Source organism: Apis mellifera, linkage group LG11 (assembly GCF_003254395.2).
Source record: "Apis mellifera strain DH4 linkage group LG11, Amel_HAv3.1, whole genome shotgun sequence".
In the NCBI taxonomy this organism is placed as follows: Eukaryota; Metazoa; Arthropoda; class Insecta; order Hymenoptera; family Apidae; genus Apis; species Apis mellifera.
The window spans coordinates 6,364,632-6,387,383 of NC_037648.1; the positions used below are offsets into that span (position 1 = coordinate 6,364,632).

Sequence of the window (22,752 nt, forward strand, 5' to 3'; positions counted from 1 at the left end):
AAATTAGATATAAATAAATTTCAAGAGATATTCAATATCGTTATTCTTTTCCATTGCACATTTTAAATAAATGATGTATCGATATCAATAAAGAACTTCTGAAATATATAAATTAAATATGTAAAATATATTTTTTTTATTTCTATAAAAAAAGGATAATAATTAATCATTTGCGCGATTATTAAGTTATAATAATAAATATTATACAGATTATATTTTTAATATATTCCATTTTTTTAATTGACAATAAATACGAAAATATTTTTATGTAATTCAATAAGACATATATTTTTCGTAAGATACACGATTCATAAATATATTTCCATTACAAAAATGAAGAAAAAATTAAAATATATGTAAAAAATATAAATACAAATACTTTATTAATTTTGAAATTAAATTATTCTTAAAAGTATAATATGATTTTCGAATTAATATATTTTTATAATAATTGAATATGTTAAATAAATATAGTTAGTATAGTTTTAAATTTTGAATACTTATTTTTTGAATATATTTAAAAATAAAATATTAAATAAAAATGTTAATAAGAATATTAGTATTAATATATTATAATTATAAGTATATTAAATAAAAAAACAAATAATTATGAAGAATAAATAATAAATAATTATTTGATTAATGAATAATTAAATGAATAAACAAAAAATTCATAAAAAATTTTACTTGGATGTTTATGTAAATTTTTAAAATTTGGAATTCTAAAAATTACTAATAATTAATACATTTAATATATTTAAAATAATACAACAAAATACAATATAAAACAATAGTAAACTTCTAATATTATAATAATAAAAAGCAATAATAAAATAATAAATTTAATACAAAGAATTTAGAATAAATACATAAAAAATCATATATATCAAAAATAAATCAATTTTAACATCTGAAATTCTTTTTTTTCCTTCTTCTTGTTTTCAATAAAAAATATCTATCTTAAAAATTTTAATTTCTTAATTAATTAGAATTTTTAACATGTTTCGTAATTAGATAAAAATAGTAATTATATTTTTGATTTGTAAAAAATTAAATTTTTATATTTTATTTTTCTCTATATTAATTATAATAATAAAATGTAAAAATCGCATCTATTATAATAAATATTTAAAATTATAATTTAAATATTATATAAATATTTAAAATTTAATTAGATTAATAAATAAATATTAATAAATTTATATTAAAATAACATTTTCGTAAATTATTTATGTAAATTATTTTTTATCTAGATTTCGAATTTCAAATAAGAAAAATAATAAAATAAAAATTCTTAAATTTTTGAAATTCAAGAATTTGAAACTTTTTCAGAGATTTTTCAGAGAACTTTTTGAAAGATTCCAAAGTTTCGAAATTTCAAATAACCCATTTCATTTATTTAAAGTAAAATTTTTATTTATTGAATATTTATTTGAAGTAAAAAAATTATTAATATAATATTAAAAATAATTTTCAAATTAGGATATAAAATTTTATAATTCGTATAATAATGGTTAATAATATAATTAATATTAAATTAAAATACAGAATAAATATTATTTTAATTAAATTGATTACATATATATAAGTTAATCAAATTTAATATTAATAAAAATCAATAAAGAAATATAATTAAAATACATAAAATATAATAATATAAATATAATATATGCATAAAATAATATATATATACACACAATATATGTTATTATTGATATTTGAATTATATTTGAATATTCATTGTTAAAGACAATGATGGAAAACATCATTATGAAAAGATATTTAACAAAAATACACTACAAAAAAACGAAAAAATATTTATGATTATGTAACTAATGTAATAAAAATATGTTTTTCCAATAGATATACAAAATTTGTTAATCCATTAATTCTTAATTCTAACTATTCCTTTTCTTTTTTCTAATCTTTATTTTTGTTTCATTTCTTCTATTTTCTCTATAGATTATTCCATTTCTTTAAAATCATTAATAATATTTTTATAGTTCCTTTTTACAGTAAATCAACTGTAAAATAATCTTTTATTATATATTTAAAACAAGCATTAACTGCAATATATAAAATTTAATATTAAAATCGCGAGTAATCGAATTATAATCTTTAATTTCATTTTAATTAAATTGAAATTAGTTTTTAAGTCTATTATACATATTGTTTATTTATTTTTATTGTAAAAAAAAGAATTTCATTATAAATAAATAAAAACATAAATATTAAAATATAAAAATATTATATATATTATAAAAATATTAAATATTATAATATAAATTCATATAAAAATATTTTTAATATGAATACAAAAATCGTGAAATAATGAATATTTAACATATTCGGAATATAATATTTGTGTTTTACAAATTTATAAAAGATACATGCAACAGGGACAGTCTCCATTAATCTTTCGTATATGATTCCTTTAGAGTATTATAAAAACTTTAATAGATATTTTAGACAAAACATAATTTAATACTCATTACTGTGTTACTATAATAATTTGTAGAAAATTTATGTCATGAGGACAAAACTGGTAATAATGTTAGTTTGCAAATTCGATTAAAATATTTTTAAGAAAACTATATACATATATTTATTTATAAAATATAAAATTGTTCTTATGATAAAATGTTCTTAAATGTTTAATTAACTTTTTAACTTTGAATATTTCTTCAATATAATCGAATAATAATTTAGCTTCAAATATTACGTTAATGTCGTTTCGTTAATGCATTAAATTCAAGTATGAATTATTATGTAATTTCTTTTTCTAAAAAGGCTAAACATAACCTTTTTCAAATTAAATTATTTAATTCATGCAGTTTTTTTTATTCGATTAAAATTTAGTTTATATAAATGAACTTGAACAATAAAGTTGATTAACTTATTTCATATATCAAAAATCATAGATCCATTATATTCATCACGAAATATATTTTAATTCTACAGTGGTAAATTTTTCGTTATTATTTATCATTATATTCAAAATTTATTAATTTTTTATTTTTGTTTAATATATTATATCATATAATATATTATAATATATTATATAGAAATAATTTTGGCATATATTATATATTAAATAAAATAATATACAAAAATTTTCATAATATATATGATATATATATTATATACGACATAATTTAAAGGATTAATATTAATGATTTTCGATTTCAATATATCAACATATAATATAAAAAATAAAAAATATAAAATTATTAAAAAATGGCATTTTTGACGTACGCCAATCTTATAATTTATTCACTTGTCAAAAAAGAAATATTAATTTTTTCTATCATTTCAACTTCTTAAATACAATAACAATAACATGCAGAATATGTAAATATGGCCACTCTTTCTATTGCGCTCACGTACTACACGTTCCTGTGCTCCCAACGTGTCATGAATTCTTATTTGATTACATTTTCTTTCTATTCCAAATCAAACTGTTGACAACCGATATTCGTATCAACAATTTATTCCAGCCTCGTTAAAAATTCACATGCCGGAATAATATCTTTACACGATATACGATCATAAATCGTGTGCTATTGGCTCACAATGAAAAATTGATAAATTGATAACGCTTTGATAAAAGAATTTTCTTCTTTATCTTTCCTCCTGTAATCCCGACATTTTATAGACTCATGAACCGTTAACACAAAGAGGGAAATGCAGTGAATTTGTAACACTTTCACCAGTATCGATAACTTTTATCTTTCGCATCCGCAAACATTCAGGCCAATGTGTCTTTATCTAGGGTGATCCCCTAGATATGCAACCCGATAAGATGCGCGCAAGGGATAAACGAATCGAGAGGCTTTGATTGAGCTCGAAGATAACTCGGATACAATATATGGCACAGTATATGGCACGAAATTGATGTTCTAAGGTTTACTTTTCCTGTCTTCTGTCTTTGTTAACAGTGTCAGAATCAATGGCAACGATGATATCATATAAAGAAAAGATATTTCGTTTAAAAAATGTTCTTTTTTTTTTTATTTTTTTTTTTTTTACACGCAATGAAATGAGAGATGTCAATCATTTGTGATTAACAATATTCCGTTCGTTTATAGAAAAAAAAGGAATGATTTAAATATTGTGATGATATTATCTACATTTTTCTTATTTATAAATAAATTTTAAGAAATTTTTTGAATTAAATAATTTTAAAATTATTTTTTTAAATCATTTGAGAAATAATGTATTTTTGAAATGATACAAATATTTCATGAAAAATAAATAAATGTATTTATGATTAAATAATATATTTGTCATTTCATGAAATAAATTTATTAATTATTCGTTATATTTGTTAATGTTATTTGTTGTTTAATTTCGATGAAAATAAATAATTTCTTAATTTACGTCAACAAATATTTATATTATTACTGTTTCTGATTAATATTAATACATATTTAATAAAATTATTGCTATATTGATTATTCAATACGTATTTTGAAAGTTATTTCAAAAACAAACTTTCATTATATAATAAAAATAGATTTTTTTTTATTTAGTAAAATAATCAATTTTTAAATTTAAATTTTAATTTAAATTTAAATTTAAATTTTTTAAATTTTCTCAAATATTTATTTTATTATAAATTTCTTTAATTCTTTAATTGATTAAATAAAGAACTTCAATTGAAATATATTACTTATCAAATTATAAACAGCTTTATTTAAATTATTTAAAATAAATTTCCAAAAATTTATTCATAAGCTTATATCTTTCAAAGTACAGATAAATAAATATTATAATACTAATTAATCGTTTGTAAAAAAAAGTTGTATTAGGAAATGCTATATTTTATTAATCTCTTAATATAAATCTGTTTTAATCCATTAAATGTTAAGCAATAATAATAATGTGCAACATTATTACAAAAAATAGAATAATTCAAGAATTGTTGAAATTATTTTGTTATAAAAAATAATTTTATTAACATTTATTACAAAAATAACACATTTTCGTATCACATATCGTATAACATAAAAAACAGAGATATAATTTGTATATATATATATATATATAATTTTAAGAAATGGAAAAAATGAAAAAAGATAAAAAAAAAAGATAAAACATAAAATCAAATATGAAAAGATTTCTTTTTATCGATCGATGAATTAATTTAAAGTAAATTAATAAAAATGATTTTATTAATTAAATTTTAGATATTATATATCTCAACGAGACATCTACATTTATTTCTGTTTATCATCTTATCTATTATTAATCTTCTTATCTTTCAATCCAAATAATTTCATAAACTCAGTAAATTTTACAGTATAATTATAGAGCAACGTATGTTCTATCAACATAACATAAATTTTTAATAAAACAATTTTTCTGGCCAACAATATTCATTTTTTTTTTCATTTTAATTTTAAATTTTACCATTCTTCATACCAGTCTCCATTTTTTTATCAATTCCTAATAAACTATATTTCAATACGTGCATTTTCTTCTACTTTTGAGTTTTAAAGTATAAATAGATTTTGAATAATACAAATTCAAATAATCTGATATTTGAATTAATTCGAATTATAGAATAATAGTAATTTATCATTAATATAATATACACAAATTAAAATTTAATTAATATGAAATTGTCAAACTTCATTCAGCTTGTAAATTTGAAGAAGACATTTCTACATTTGAAGAAGATTGATGCAAAAATAATTGCAACTTTTATATATCGAATTTATTAATTAAATTAAATGATCACCATATAATTAAAATTAAATTATATCTATTAATCAAAATAAAAATCATTATCACGCATTTTTTCCAACGAAATTTTTTTGAATTTTATTTGTTCCTGATATTTTGAAGTTCTAAAAATAATAAATTTATCGAAATTATTTTAAGCCATTATTTCATCTTTAAAAACTTTCTCTTAAAAATTATTTAAATGTTTAAAAAAATTCATCGCAGAAAGATTTGAAAAATAAGATAGATGATGTAATATTTCATAATCCAGTTCATTTAATTTTTTTAATATATATAAGATATTGTACGTCATCAAAATTAGTGCTTTTTGATTGAATGTATACGATATACTTTTTCATATATTTTTTCAATTTCCTCTTCAATATTTCATCAGAATTTAAAAAACTGTAATGAATGGTACCATTTGCCAAATTTAAAATGATAATAATTATCTAATATATAATATATATCTATATAATTAAAATGATATAATTAAAATGATAATAAGTATATAATCTCATAAAATATTTAAAAAAAAAAATTCTTTTTATTAACATAAATATTTATTTATATATTTTCTAATTTATTCGAATTATTTTATAATTTTTCGTTACATTTAAGCCTTACATTACATACATACATTTAGTATCATTTCGAATAATAAGATTAATTCATGGAATTTATTATTCGTGCTAATCGAGATCTACACTTAAAAACTTGATCATATATTCGTATATTTTGTTATACATACATTCCATTGAAATTCAAAGCGACAATTTTCGATACCTGTCAACGCATGCGTGTTATTTTAATTAAAGGACCCGAGCCAAAATCAATAAGCGAAGTTATTGCAATTGATCACAGGAGAGAACAAGCTGAAGATTCATCGAGAGTGTTAATACGGGAGCGATGATCGAAAGACGGTACTAAAAATCGATTTCGAAAGACAAGAATGAAAAATTAAAAAGATAATATATTCACGAAAATTGATTATCAATCTCTCTCATCAAGACATGAGATATCTTGAAAAGAAAATCTCGAAGAAGTGGAAGTCAAGAGTATCGATCGAAGAATCATACTTCTTTCATTGTCCTCGTAAAAAATCGATCCAACGTGGTTACCGAAGACCTAAATCTTCGTAAAAATCCATCCTTATGTTCATCCTCTTTCCTTCTTTTCTTTACATCCGTTCTTCTTACAATTTCGAGGATTTCCTTTGCTTGTCGATGATTCATCATCCTTCACGCGATCACGTTTTACACGAATGCAAGATTGAGAGATAAATATATAGATGAGAAATGTGAAAGATATATACTTTCATACATTTATTTCATACCTCGAACCAGTATTTTTTTCATTTATATAAAAATGATGAATAATTTTCGATAAAATTCGAAACGTGTTGAATAGTTATTTAATCGAAAATAATGATAGATACACGTAAATTCCAAAATTTTATTTGAGAAATAAATCTTCAAATAATTGATCTTTCGAATATCTATAGTTATTTTAAATAATAATATTAAAAGTAATGATTTTTTGTTGTTCATTATTGTAATAATGAATATATAAATAATTGCTATTAAAACTTGAATTAACTCATTTTCTATTTTATATTTTCGATACAATATTATAATTGTAACATTTATCTTAAATTGTTTTAATTAATATGATTTTCATTAATTCAATATATCTTGTAATGTGATTTTGTTTCTTTCTTTTAATAGGTTTATTTTGTAAATTATGATTATCATCATATCTAATCGTTAATGAAAATTTATACTTATATATATTATTTATGCTTATGTATATATTTTTATGATTCTTAACTAAAACATATATAAAATCTAAAAAAAATAAAAATTTTACATAAAATCAATTAACAAATATTTGTATATCAAATAAAATAAAATAATGGAAATATTTATTTATGAACAGACTATAAATTTTTATATAAAAGTAAAGTATATTTTTCATGTTATATATATTTTATATATTTTATAAATGAATATATTAGATATTTTTTTCTAATATTAATTTTATTTTTGATATGATTTGAATATTATGTAAATTTAATCATATTCTAAATAAACTTTTAATTATAATAATAAAACTTTTGAATATAATATTAAAAATTGAAAAAATAATGAATAATTTTTTTATAAAAATATATATATTATATAATATTTTATAGAAAATTTTTTTTCAATTTAATTTTTTTAAATACATAGATAAATTTATGAAAAATTTGAAAGAAATCCTTTATATAATATTATTAAGATATTTTGAAATAATATTTTTTACATATTAGTTGAATATCTGAATTCATTTTAGTTGTATAAAAATTCATAATGTATTAACATATTACAGTTCAAATAAAATATTATTCAGTAAATAAAATAATAAAATAATAAAATAATAATAAATTAAAAAGAAATTTTGTTTGAATAACAATTTATTTCGATAACGTTCAACTTTTTGGATCTACATTTTTATGCAAATAAGAAATTCTCCAACTTATTTGTAAAGTCAGTATCGCAATGAAGTTGAGCCGAAGACAAATTCCACGAATGGAGTTACGAGACACGAGATCTCTCGGAAAGTATAACGAATGACTCAGTAGAATCTAGTTGACATGGAATAAAATTAACATCCACCTCGAATTTTACACGAGGATTTTATATAGACAAAATTTACTGTACGTTATCGTATACCCGGAAATTTACAACGATGACAAATTCATTCTGAGAAAAAAAAATTTAACTATTTCAATCTCCCAACTCTGTTCTATTCGATTTTTTTTTTTAAAAATAAACTATAGATTAAAGAAACTTATATGATAATTTCAAAAATTGTACGTTTATATTCACAAGATATAAATCCTAATAAATTTAAATAACATTAAATTTTTTGCGATTTATTAATATAAATATATTTTTATTATAATTATATATTTATATTTATATAATTTCTTTAATAAATAATTTTTTTTTTATTGACACATAAAATATTACAAACATAATATATTTTCAGTTTTATTTATACAGAAAAAAAATTATAATTCAATAATAATTTACGCATTACATAGTTTATTTTTTAACAATAAATATGAAATAATATTAATGAAAATTATATTTGTATGAAAAATTTTTTTTTATTTTTTTGTATCGTTTAAAATTTTTATTGCTCTATTCAAAACATGTTAAGATCTCGTAATTTTCCATTACACACAGTATTTTTTCTTAAAAAGAGAGATAAGAATAATTAAACTCTCATCCATTTCTCTATCATGAAAAATAGTTATTAATTTAATTATCTTTAAAATATAAAAATTTGCAGTACGAATATTATAATCAATCTTCTAATTATTTTCAAATTTTGAATTCTACACTTAGTAGAATTCATTAAAATATTTCTCTCTCTTAATTATTGATCACGTGATATTATAATAATTTCAATATCTTTCTACTATTATATTATTACTATTTTAAACTATTAATATAATATAAAAATGAAATTTTAATGTTTATTTCATAAAATCTCATGAGTAATTAATATTAAAAACATAAACTATTATAATAAGTATTTTATATATCACCCTATATATTAAGTATTTTATATATTACCCTATATATTAAGTATTTTATATATTACCCTATCGAGAATCGAAAAGATTAAGGGAGAAGACGAAGGACCAAAAAAACGAAAATTCATTCATTTTGCAGTACGTACAAAATCGAATTAACGAGACAACGACGCACCACTCGAAACACATGATGATCGATTACTTCCGCCTATCTAACGATCCATCGGTAACTTGTGTCAACCTGTTTCTCATCGATGCTCCGAATCTCATTTGCTGAACGCTTAATAGACAATCAGCCGGCCGCTTCGACCGGGCAAATTGTTTCGATCGACTGCCACTTCCGGGGTATTCCAACCCATCGAAGATTGCCTCGTTGACGCCTCGATCATTCGATTATTTTTCACCCGTTTGTAATGGAGTTCTGGCCCTGACGACAGAGCCAAAAAGAAGGAAGAAAACAGGTCAGCGGGATCGAACAACGAAATGAAAAAAACGAGTCTTGTTGCGACGCCAAAGTAAATCATTTTGTTTGGTCTCGTTTCTGATATCTGTGAAATTATCTAATCAATTATTCCTCCAAATTCGTTTAATTAGATCTAGCATATAAACTAGAACAAAATCGGTGGAAATTGTATTTCAAAATCATAGTTTATAGCAGCTATAGAGATGCAATTCTTCAATTTTTAAGTACATCATGCGTTTATCTAGAGACATTTTTCGCAATTCAACAGAATTGAAATTAATTAGAATTATTCAAAACTTCACTTTGTATAAAGTATTTGCATGTATATCCATATAGATAATATTATTTAAGTTTCTAACTTGCTTTGTTTGTATATTTTGTATATTTTAAACGTGATTACTATTAATGATTATAAAAATAATCTAAATTAGATTAAATTATAATAATAATATTAAAATATATAATTCCATTACCAAAACTGCGAGATAAGTCTAAATCAAACGATTTGAATTAAATTAGGTTAAGTTATATTAGATTATTAATTAAAATTAATTGATTAATATATTTATTCATTTATCATTGAGATTTGAGTACGATTACTAAGATATCGAGATACGAATTCTCTTGTTGGGATTCAAAAAAATATTATCAATAATTTCAAAGATTTACCAAATTTTTATTATTTAAATATCTTCGATATCATGCAACATTGGACATGAATTACCGGTGACAATTTTCAAATATTTATACAATATCCAGTTTTTACGATTTATTTTATAAATAAAAAAGTCACATCGATAAATGTTTGGAAACTCATCCATAATTGTGCAATTATACTAAAGATATTTAAATGACAAAATATTCGAATTTATCCAATGAAAAAAATCTCTATATTAATTTTTTTTTTTTTTGTATTATTAACCGAAAACCTAATACTATATAACAAATATATCGTATATCCAATATTTCCAACTCAAGTATAAAACTATAATATAGCGAAGTATAATAGACGACAAAATCAATCAAATATAAAATAACAAGGATCAGATGTCAGAATAAATCTTTTGACAAATCTATTTTTGAAAGTTTAAAAAAGAAGTCAATATCGTTTCCTAATGATTTAATGATTTATGATCTCGTTATATAGTGGTTCATAATAGCATCATATAACTATAATGGATATAGCCTAATTTCCTTGATTAAATAAGAATCGATACCTTTCTATGTAGCAAAGTTGTTAACTTTTCCCCCCTTAACAATCAACGAATAGTGAATATCATATTGATCGAATAATGATCGGTACAGAACAATTCTGTATCGAACAAACGAATGTATCTGTGAAAATAATGTCAACAGAAAGCTTAAAAACATCGAAAAACATGCTAGTAACGCTCACAAATCTAACTATATCGCATTTGAATCATTTATCAGATGACAGTAGAGTAACGGGATGATTAAGCAGACGTTCACGCTACATTCAATTCATATTATTATACTTGCGGGTTGAAATTATACCGAGATGACATTACATGAAGTTGAAATTCCATCGTAAACCAGACTACTTAAGATTGACATATAAACGGATTGCTTCACGTGTATACCTTTAATTCTACAAAAATTTTTAATTTTTAATTCTACAAAGGGCTTTAAGTTATTACAAGTTACGTGTATTATTTTATAAGTTTATAATATGTATAAATACGTATTTGTAGTTTATTAACACGATTGATAATTGATTTTTTGAAATCGATAATTTAAAAAAATAAATAATTTATTGAAAAAATGTGTTGGACAAATTTCATTTGAAATTAAAATGAGAAATATCCATTATAAATAATTTATTTTAAATTGTTATTTGAAAATAATATATGATGTTTCGTTTAATTGGAAAAAATGAAATATTTAAGAATTAAAATTTTAAAAAGAAAATTTTTAAAAAGAAAATTTTTTACAAAATTTATTTAGTATAAAGAGATGTATTATATTAGTAATATTAGTAGCTTTTCTGTAAATCGATATGTATGGATATGTATAAAAATCAATTTTATATTTATTTCCTACAGAAAAAAAAATATTAAATTATTTTTAATTAACTTTTATTATTAATTAATAAGCTTTTACAAATTTTCTTTTTACATATTTTTATTTAAATTAAAATATCTTTTAAATTAATTTTTTTAATATTTACTTTATAAATAATTTAATATTATTTTATAGGAAATAACAAAAAGCATTGATTAATCCATTAAAAAATTAAATTTTTAATATTTTTATCTTTATATGATCTTCATATATTATAAATTATTATAATAAATTAAAAATTATTATATTAATATTATATAATTATATTAAACAACTTTTATAAGAATATTTTTTTTATATTTTCAGTCCTTTATTATAAGATATTTCATTTTTTCTGATTAAATAAATAAATCTTTTCAAAATATTTATTTGTTGATGTAATAATTAAATAATTAATTATTTAATTATTTCTTTATATTAAATATTTATTTTGTTATTTAAAAATTTGTTTAAAATTTTATTAAAAACATAATTTAATAAAATGTAAAATTAAGAGAGTCAATTTTATATAAATAATATAATATTTAAATATTAATAAATAAAAAAATTTTAATTTAAATTTTCAAAAAAAACTTTTTGGCTACATTATTTGCCATTTAAAATATCGTGAAATCGCTCATTTTCTAGATCGCTGACTTCTTTTTTAATCAAAACAATATATATATTTTTGATATATATAGATATATTTCAATATATCTTATATAAATATATAATATATATTTCAATATTTTCAATAATTATTTACAAATATAAATAAATATAATAATAATAATTATTGACAAATTATCAAAATTGTTGATAAAAACAATTTAACTTTTTTTAATTTCTACATTTCTATTGTTGACTATTATCTTACACAAGTTTTGTAATTAAATTTTTATTGTTTTTAAGTAATTTTTAAGTAGTAGAAAACATATAAATTTAAATTATTTTTTTTTTATTTTATTCATTAAATTCATCATAATTTATATTATTAGTGATAGATATTCAAAAACATTCCGAAATATAGAATAAATAACACATAGAATAAAATTTTATAATTGGATTATTTTAATTATTAAAATTTTTTTATTTTTATATACATATTATATAACAAATAAATTAAATTAGAGTATTGATTGTCTAAAATTTTATTTTAATATATTACCATTGTTTATGTATTAATTACATTTTCAAATTAGGACCAGGTGCGAATATTCGCTATTTTAACTACATTATGTCGTAAATAGCAAATTATCCATAAGTGCCTAAATTATATAAATGACCATATGCACCAGAATATTTAATTATCTGAATATCGATTATTTGAAAATTAATCATTAATCAATTATTTAAGTATAAGATAAATATATATACATATATATATATATATATATATATATATATATATATCTTACAATGTTTATATTCTACAATATTAATTTATATTCTATATTTAAATCTCTTATTTTTATTTAGATATTTTTTAGATACATATTTTTTTACATAAATATTCATATTTGAAAATTGTTTAATCTTTAATTGTTTCACAAAAAAAATAAATTTGACAAATTTGATTTTTCCTTATCGATTATACAAAGAAGTTTATCCGAAGAAAATATCTTTCTCGTGTATTTCAATATTCTATATTCTATATTTCAATATCTACATATATCTATCTTTTTTAATTATTTATTAATTATTTATTAATATATTAAATATTAAATTATTATTATTTTTTAATAATAACTTTTATAAATACTAATTAAATATTAATTACTCCACAATAATAACATAATAATAATATTTATAATAAAAATAAAAAATATAATGTCAATTTTTTATATAAATATTATAAAATTAATATATAATGTATTAATAAGTCTTTTTATTTAGATTTATTATTACAAATTTATATATGTATATATATATATATAATATATATATAAGAAGAAAGAAAGACAAACAGACAGAGAGAGAGAGAGAGAGAGAGAGAGAGAGAGAGAGAGAGAAAGAGAGATTTACATATAGATTTTATTATTTAATTTTAAAATTTTTAAATTGATTTATTTTGTGTGATTCAAAATTTGAAAAAACATTTATTAATACATTTATTTATTTATTATTTCAACAACATAAAAACTATTTTTCATAGAAGATAATTGTATTGTTCTTTTTAAAACTTTTTAAAACTTTAATTATTTTTAAAATATAAATGAATGAAAACAGATATGTTTTATTATATATATATATATATATATATATATATATATATATATATATTATCATTCATATATATATATATGTTCAATTGTTATAATTGTTTAATGAATGATTGATTTCTACATTCATATGCATGTAAAATATTTTGTGAACATAAAATAAAATTGTCATAAAATGAATTTATTATAAATATAGCAATGTATTATTTATTTTAAAAATGTTTATTTTATCGAAAATATCAAAAGCCAACTTTTCCATCAAATCAATATATTAATCTTTCAATTATTTCAATCAATCTCATATCAATCTCTATAATTCTCAAGAAGATTAAATATTAAAGAAGAAATAAATATTAACTATTAAAGAAGAAAATATTAAAAATATATTATAATTATTACTTAGATGTTACTAATTTCCTTTTTCTGTAATGTTTATCATTAAAATTTCAAATAAAATAACTTGAGTTCTCTTTAAATTGAATATTTTTTTTTGATAAAATTAAAATTGTTTTAATATTAAAAAATAGTTAAATATTGAATATTGATCTTTTGATATAAATTATATTTTAAATATAAATTTTTTTTTTAATATACCTAGAATGCTAAATTTTAGAAAAATTCATAATCATAATTATAGTAATTTAGATCGTTTAGATCTTTATATAGATTTCCAAAACTTGGAATTCTAAGAATTAAAGAATATCTTCATTTTTTTAAAAATTATTGCAAATATATGAATTAAAATTTTCATCTTTTATTTTTTCAATTAAGTTATTGATTTCGTAACTCCGTAAACAAAAAAACATAAAGAATAAAATAAAAAATATTTATATATTATAATATATATTCTACGTATTTATTATATCAGAATTTTTTTTACAAGAAAAATATATGATATATAATTAAAACGAAAAGAAAAAATACAAATTATTAACAATATCTTAATAATTAGAGTTTCCTTACCCTATCTTAAATTTTCCTAAAAGAAATTAAAAATGTTAAAAATTTTAATTTCGATGATTACAGATTGTGCTTGTCTCATTTCATATAACTCACTTTATAAAAAATGAGAAATTTGGAATCAGAAAAACGAAAAAGAAATTGCGATGAAGAGATAATGCCTGTTTCGAGTCATTTGAAGAAAATTGACTACACTTCCGATGAAAAGTAGAAAAGAAGGAAGTGACCATCGCAAGTAGTAGACAAAGTCAGAAGAAATTCACACTGTCCGACATATAAGCGTTCGTTGAAAGAAGAAATATAGAGACAAGTATAGGGAATGGTACAAGGGAACGTTTGTTCAATTTCTACGGGCAAGCGAGGGAGGGATAAAAGCGGCGGAGAATTGCGAAATGCTTGGCCCGCATTTGCAGTAGTTCCAGCCGTCCATTGTCCGCAAGTACAATGGGAATCTTTCTAGCGACGCTTGTTGCTCGGATGCTAGCTGACTAAACTTTGCCTGCCGACCACGTGCGTGCTGCACACCCTGCAATTTCGCGCACAAACAGACATGTATAGATACGAGACAGCGGAGGTATAACGTGCGGAAGAAGAAAAGTAGAAATATGTAGAGACAGATGTATCAGCTGTGGTAGTTGGTATACGTGCATTGCATATTAGAATACATGGCTGGGGATAGGTCAATCAATGACCTATTTAAAACGATCCTTCAGTCTGACCTCGCACTCTATCTCCTACTACCATGGCATACCGAACCGAGGCTTTGAATTGATATATGTATGTAAATACAAATTTCTTTTTTCTTTTTCTTCGCCTTTCTACTTTTTTTTTCTTATTTTATTTATCAAACTTGAATATATTTATCTTTAGTTATTTGTTTTATAAATATATTTGAAATAAGTATATAAAATAATTATAAATAAAATATTATTTCAAATAATATATAAATGTGTGCAATTTTAATAAAAACAACATTATTAGAATTCAAATTATTAATCAATAATAATATAATATTGTAGTGTATGAATATATATTTAATATATTTAATTATTAAAATTATTTCAGATTAAAAAATTATTATTAATTTAAATTAATCATTATTATTTATATTTTTAAATAACATTATTGAATATAATAATCGATTTCTAACAATAAAACTATCTAAATATATTATATATAAATAATTCAAATATATTATGATTATTTTTAATATAAATAAATAAATATTTATATAAGTACAATTAATTGTTAAAATAATTTAAAACAAAAATCTGATACTTTTTTGACAAAATTGGTAATTCCAGTATTTATTAAATAAAATTTCCTCATAATTATTTTCGATATGAAAACAGCATATAAAAATATGAGAAAATAGAAATTTAAATATTTTTATTTTTATTTTTTATTTATTTTGTTTTAATTATGTTGTTTAATTAAATTAAAAAATTTAATCTCTTATTATCTAAATATTCGAATTATTTTACATATATTTTATATAATAAATAAATTCAAGTGAAAATATAATATGTATTTCGAATCGAGAAATAAATATTCATTTGTTTATAGAAAACAGTTATTCAATTTAAAATCAAATTGAATATTTTTTCACATTAAAAATATTTATTTCAGAAAGATAATAAATTAATTAGTATTACAATATTACACTTTTTATTTACAGTTTTTAATTTTAAGTTTCACAAAAATAATTAAATATCAAAAATAAATAAGGAAACTCTAAAAATTATATAAAATATAAATTCTAACTTATATTATCAATTTTTAAAATTAATTTTAGTCATATATTTTCATGAAACTAAAAATGAAAAATTTCTATGCTTATAACATTTATTTATTATTATGTTCTTAAAATGAATAATTTAATTTAAATTTATTTAAATTAATAATTTTCTATCAAGAAGTTCAAATAAATTACAATAAAAACAATACAAAAATACAACAATACAATACAAATACAAAATAAATATTAAAATTTTACTTATTTATATTATATTATTTACTATATTTTTTTAAAATTCTTAAAAGAAACTTTTTTTCATTTAATGATTTAATTAATCATATTTACGTTGCAATATTTTATGTTACAATAATATTTCAAAATTAAAATATTTTTTCATATGTCGAAAAAATGTTAATTTTTTTCATCACTTAGATTTCCTATCAAAATAATCGAAAAATTGTACAAAAATAACAAATTATTTTTTAAAAATAATACAAAAATATCCAGAAAAGATAAAAATTTATTTTATATATATATCAATTACAATTAATTAAGTTTAATAAATTGAAACTTTGTTCCATCTTTAAATATATACGATTTTATTTTTTAAATGATTAGATTAATTATTAAAAATACAATTTATAATTTTATAAGTTTAAAATTCACTAATATCTATATTATAATTATGTTCGATTTGGATAATACTATGATTTCATAAAATTTAATATCTTGTAATCCAATTTATTTGTGCACAATGTAGAAAAACTCCTCTGATTTCAATGATTTTAAAATTATAAGAGTATTATTTTGAGCAACTTTTCTTTGAATAAGAAAAAATTACACAAAATGATATGATATATTTTAAAGTAATTAAAATCATTATGAATGAGAAGGCATTTTATCTAAAAGTTTACTTTTTATTTTTATTTAGGTCAATGGAATCAAATTGCTCGTTTTCATTATTTTTCTTTTATTATTTCTATGCTATTATGAAAAAGAATAAAAAATATCTCATTTCAATCCATAAAAAGGCAATAATTTTTTTACAGAAAATAATTCGAAAACTAAAATATCTATTGTCATGTATTTATGAAAAGATAGTTTTTCAACAAATTTATTCTACTTCTTATATTAAATAAATTTTGATAATAGATAAATTTTTATATTAGATAAATTTATTAACAATAATTAATATTTAAGAATATAAGATATAATGCATTTAGTTTATATTTGAATCATCAAAGATTTTTTCTCAATCAAAAAAAAAAAAAAAAAAAATAAAATATGATAAAAATAAAAATAAATAAAAAAAGAAAATATCTCAAAACTAAAAATATATGTAAATATTAAAGTGTATTTATGATTTTATAAATATATTCATTGAAGAAATCTTTATAATTAATATTATGATATAAATATGATATAAATTATATGATATAAATTAATATTATAAATTTATATATATAATAAATATGTATTAAAAATTCGATTTTTTAATTTGAAGTTAAGCAGAATTTGTATATGAAATAAATTATAAGATAAATTTCTTTATTTCATACAAGAGTTAATCAATCAAGTATGCTTTAGATTCAATAGATAAAAAATATATTGCTTGCTAATTGCTATTATTCACATTTACGGTGTTAAAGAAATAATTAGAAAAAATTATTTAGATTGAGATAAGAATCTGTAAATGTATACAATGTATTCTATATAATATATATAATATACTGTATATAGAATAAAATAAAATATTATATTATATTCTAATATATAATATAATAGAATAATTATATATAGAATAAAATAATAATAAATAAAAATATGTATCATAATTATTTCATAACTTGCTTTTGCAATTATAATAATATAGTTACATAAAATTTAAAACTTTAGAAAATTTATGATTTATATAAATAAATGCAAAAATATTTAAATTACGTTGGAAAATATTTAATTTAAATATTTAATTATCATTAATCTTTAAAAGATGAATTTAATCTTTTTTCTTTCTATCTAAGTTAAAATCTTAAATTTTAGTTGCCACTCGAATAATTAATAAATTGATATAAATAAATAAATTGAAAATTAATATTATTACAATATAATTATACAATAAATACAATAAAGTATACAATTAATACTATTACAAATTAATATTATTACAATACAATTATTATAATACATAATTTCGATCTAAATATTAGTAATAAAAAATAATATTATATAAGAGAATTTATTAGAGTTTATTATTTACACTGATATTTTGTAAAATTTCAATAATAATATTAATTTTATTTTATAGGAGAAATAATTAATAATAATTATATTGAATATAATAAAATAATTTTTATGTAATATATTATACAATTATTATTAATTAGTCTTCTTATATTATATATATATATATATATATATATATATATATATATATATGAACTAGTATTATTAATAAAAGTTTATAAGTAAAATCTCAAAAAAATCAGATAATATAACAATTTATTGCATTATTATGATACATATTATTATATATGTTATTATATATGTTTCAATAAATTTTTTTTTTATTTTTTGATCAATTTTTCTATTCTTTTTACTAAATTATAAATTACTAGTTTTGTTACATTATTTTCTTTTTATATTTCATATTATTTAAAGATTATTTTTATTGTTTTATTGTTATGAATACTTCTGAAAATTAGAAATTGAAAATATTGTTTTGACTTACTGTTTTCGGCGTTTTTAAATATTTTAATGATTTCTTTATTAATTACATCGTTTATTTTTAAACTATTTGATGATGACAACATCAGTGCAATTTCTATAACTTACTGTAGTATTATTAGTATAGAAACGTACATACATACATTAAATAGATATATATATATATATATATATATACATATATTTAATTTTCTTTACTGTTGATATTATTTGGATAATTGAACATTCGAGTAATAGGTGTTCATATAATCAAACATTCAATTAATAAAATAATCGAGGTCCTATTATAATTATATATATGATATATATAATATATAAAATAATTTATAATAATTGTATAATAATAATAATGTAATATATAATGATAATAATTTTAAAGTATTTACTTAAATTAACGAGTAAAGAAGAGAAGAGATATATAATAAATATTTACAAAAATTAGAAATAAATTAATCAAAGAAATTCAATTCAATCATATATAAGATTTTTCATCATATTGAAGAATCACTTCAATTTATATACGAAAATATATATATAAAAAATTTCATATAAACATATTTTCAAGTTATATAATAACGAATTTCTTTTTTAATATTGTACCTGTTATTTATCTTTACAAAAAATGTTCAAAATGCATCCGAATACAAAGACGTATTATATTGATTTATTCTTCTTATTTCTCTAGATATTCATATTTTTTGGAAATTTTGTTCAAGTGTTTCGAATTATCAAAATATGTTCTGTATATGATAAATTTAAGAATATTAAATTCCATTTGTATATAATAGAATTAATTCAATTACTTTTATCACTACAACTTAAAAACAAATAGGACATATATTTATTTGAATTTTTTTTATTATTTTGAATAGATTCATGCATTGAAGCGGTTTTTCGATATAAATCTAAACGACATAGAAATCCTTGAAATACTCCATATCTGTAACAAAAATTCTTTACGATTGAAATTGAGAAAAGATAGATATATAGATAGATAAAAGAAAAGAGAAAGAGAGAAAAACAAACATTCGATAAAAAAGAATTCGCCCATGGCGTTCACACTAAAAAAAAAAATAAATGCTACGTAGTTAAACGAAGCTATGTAGCTAAACGTTCGAGAAAATTACAGTAGTGCACAGTAGAGTGTACAATGAGACTTACTTATTTCTCGCTGACTGGAATTATAGTAAAAGTTTTCAAAAAGAAAAGAAGAATAAAAATAATGATATCACCGTTTTTAAATGACTGCCAGTGCTATTGCGATCAAAAAGGATATGGATTAGTGATGAGCGCCAGACACCAGTTGCGCGGCCGTGTATTCTGATCGAGGTATCGCAATGCAACCGGCACGAAACCAGGATAGGGTAATTCATCGCCATCCACATCATCTACTCCATCATCCTCTTCGTTTTCATCTTCTTCTTCGTCTTCTTGATCCTCATCATCCTCATCATCGTCATCATCTTCATCTTCGTTATCATTCTCATCCTCCTTTTCCTCTTTCTCCACGTTTTGTTCAACACATCTATTAGTCGACTGGCCGCCCCCATCTTCATCCTCGTCGTCCTCGAGATCACTGAGTTCAGCAACATCACTGTCGGAACCTTGTTCTCCATTTCCTGATCCGACAGCTTTACTAGCCGGACGATACCGATATCCTTGGGGATAATGCAACGACATGCTTCCCGTTTTAGATTTCGTCCACCAAACGCGAGGATGACGAATCCTTGATAAGCGTTCAGCGGCAGTTTGTCACGAGGATGGTCTATAGAGATTTCCGAATAGATTTACTAAAAGATTTATCACAGGAAAGATTATTCCTGAGTGCTTGCGACAAAATAGACGTCGCTGCTCCGAACGATGTGACCAGGTGGACAGATAAGAACGACATCGAGGACTCGTAAATTCGATCAGTTGTTCGATTATTTTATCACGGTTCAGATACCTCGAACAATATGAACATGTTTTTCATATGCTCTACCGATAGAAACATACACAGTACTTTCGGTTACAAAAGTCTCGGGATCGAAGAAGCTGCCGCATATCTACTGACCGCATTTTACTTTGAAGTAACGACAGCAGTGAAATCCAGGTGCGTAATAGTGTACCTCGCGATGCGCTTGCCCGGTTTCTCTCACCTGCAATTCTCTCACCTTCGGGTGCCCTCTCGTACGGAGATCGACTCACCTGCTATCAAGCAAAAGCTACCGTTCACGATCTAATCGTGGAATATGATTCTCGAATAATAACGATAAGGAAAAGCTTAATTTTGATAATAATGTCGATAAGGGAAATATCGAGAAACAATAGGAAATGAGGATAAAACACCTGCCGTGTAAAATATGTGAAATTCGTCCCTAGAGAAACACTTTTGGTAGCAAGATGGAAAGGCAAAGCGCGTGAGTGGCGCGTGGTATGTCGCGTGGCCTGTTAAAAATGATCCTAGCTTGTTCCTTCACTGGAAACGTATATATATTTTTTCCCGTTACTAATACGAAAACTCAATCGTACGCGATTAATGACCACGAATTGGCCTACCTGAGAAAATTACTATAAGATCCACAACCCATATCAAACTATTCGCGAACGTGCGCGTCGACGGTGCCCGGCGCAGCGTCGACCGGTGACTGAAAAAAACGTCGAACATCCTTGTCGACGAAATGGAACGCATGCGCGACCCTTCCATTTAGGCGCCCCTCGCTCATCCGTTTCACGACCTATTGCATCCTCCTTCGAGAAAATTAGCAGATTCTCCTATTTTTCTTCCTTCTCTCCTTTCTTTTATTTTCCCTCTTCATTCTGAATTCTCTATAATCTCTATAATAATATATTTAATACACTCAAATTGTAAAGAAGAAAGGAAGAGATAATCAGAAACAAGTAAACGAGAAAGCAATCGAGGGGAAATAGTCTTATAGCTCTTCTTGGGATCTTGTCGCTTTCGTTTTTTATTATCAATGAAGTGCCACATGTGCTTTCTTTTCTCTTTCTTTTAAGACATACATATAGAATACATAATATACAATATATATGTTTTAATTTAGTAAACATATATATATATAATACATATATGAAATGTTGTTATGTATGAAACTCATTTAAATTATTGAACACAATAATAAGCAATAAAATTTATTATTTATTATGAATTTTATTTTTTTTTTATGTAAAGAAATATTTTGACAAATTATTTTTAATTATAATTTTTTAAAATTTAATACAATTTGAAATAATATTAACATCAATCATACATTCAAATTTTATTATATTT

The 22,752-nt window shown here is 20.5% G+C and overlaps 1 protein-coding gene across 11 annotated transcripts in view; it reads right to left on the reverse strand.

Annotated features, from left to right (window-relative positions):
• The window catches only part of LOC551883 (voltage-dependent T-type calcium channel subunit alpha-1G), a 198,429-nt gene extending 176,301 nt beyond the window's left edge, over positions 1 to 22,128 (reverse strand). For 3 of the 11 annotated variants that reach the window (XM_026443552.1, XM_026443551.1, XM_026443550.1), the window contains exon 1: positions 20,758 to 21,161. In XM_026443552.1, coding sequence (XP_026299337.1) covers positions 20,758 to 21,161 — 404 coding nt within the window. 11 annotated transcript variants of the gene reach the window in all.
• Positions 22,129 to 22,752: the final 624 nt, after the last annotated feature.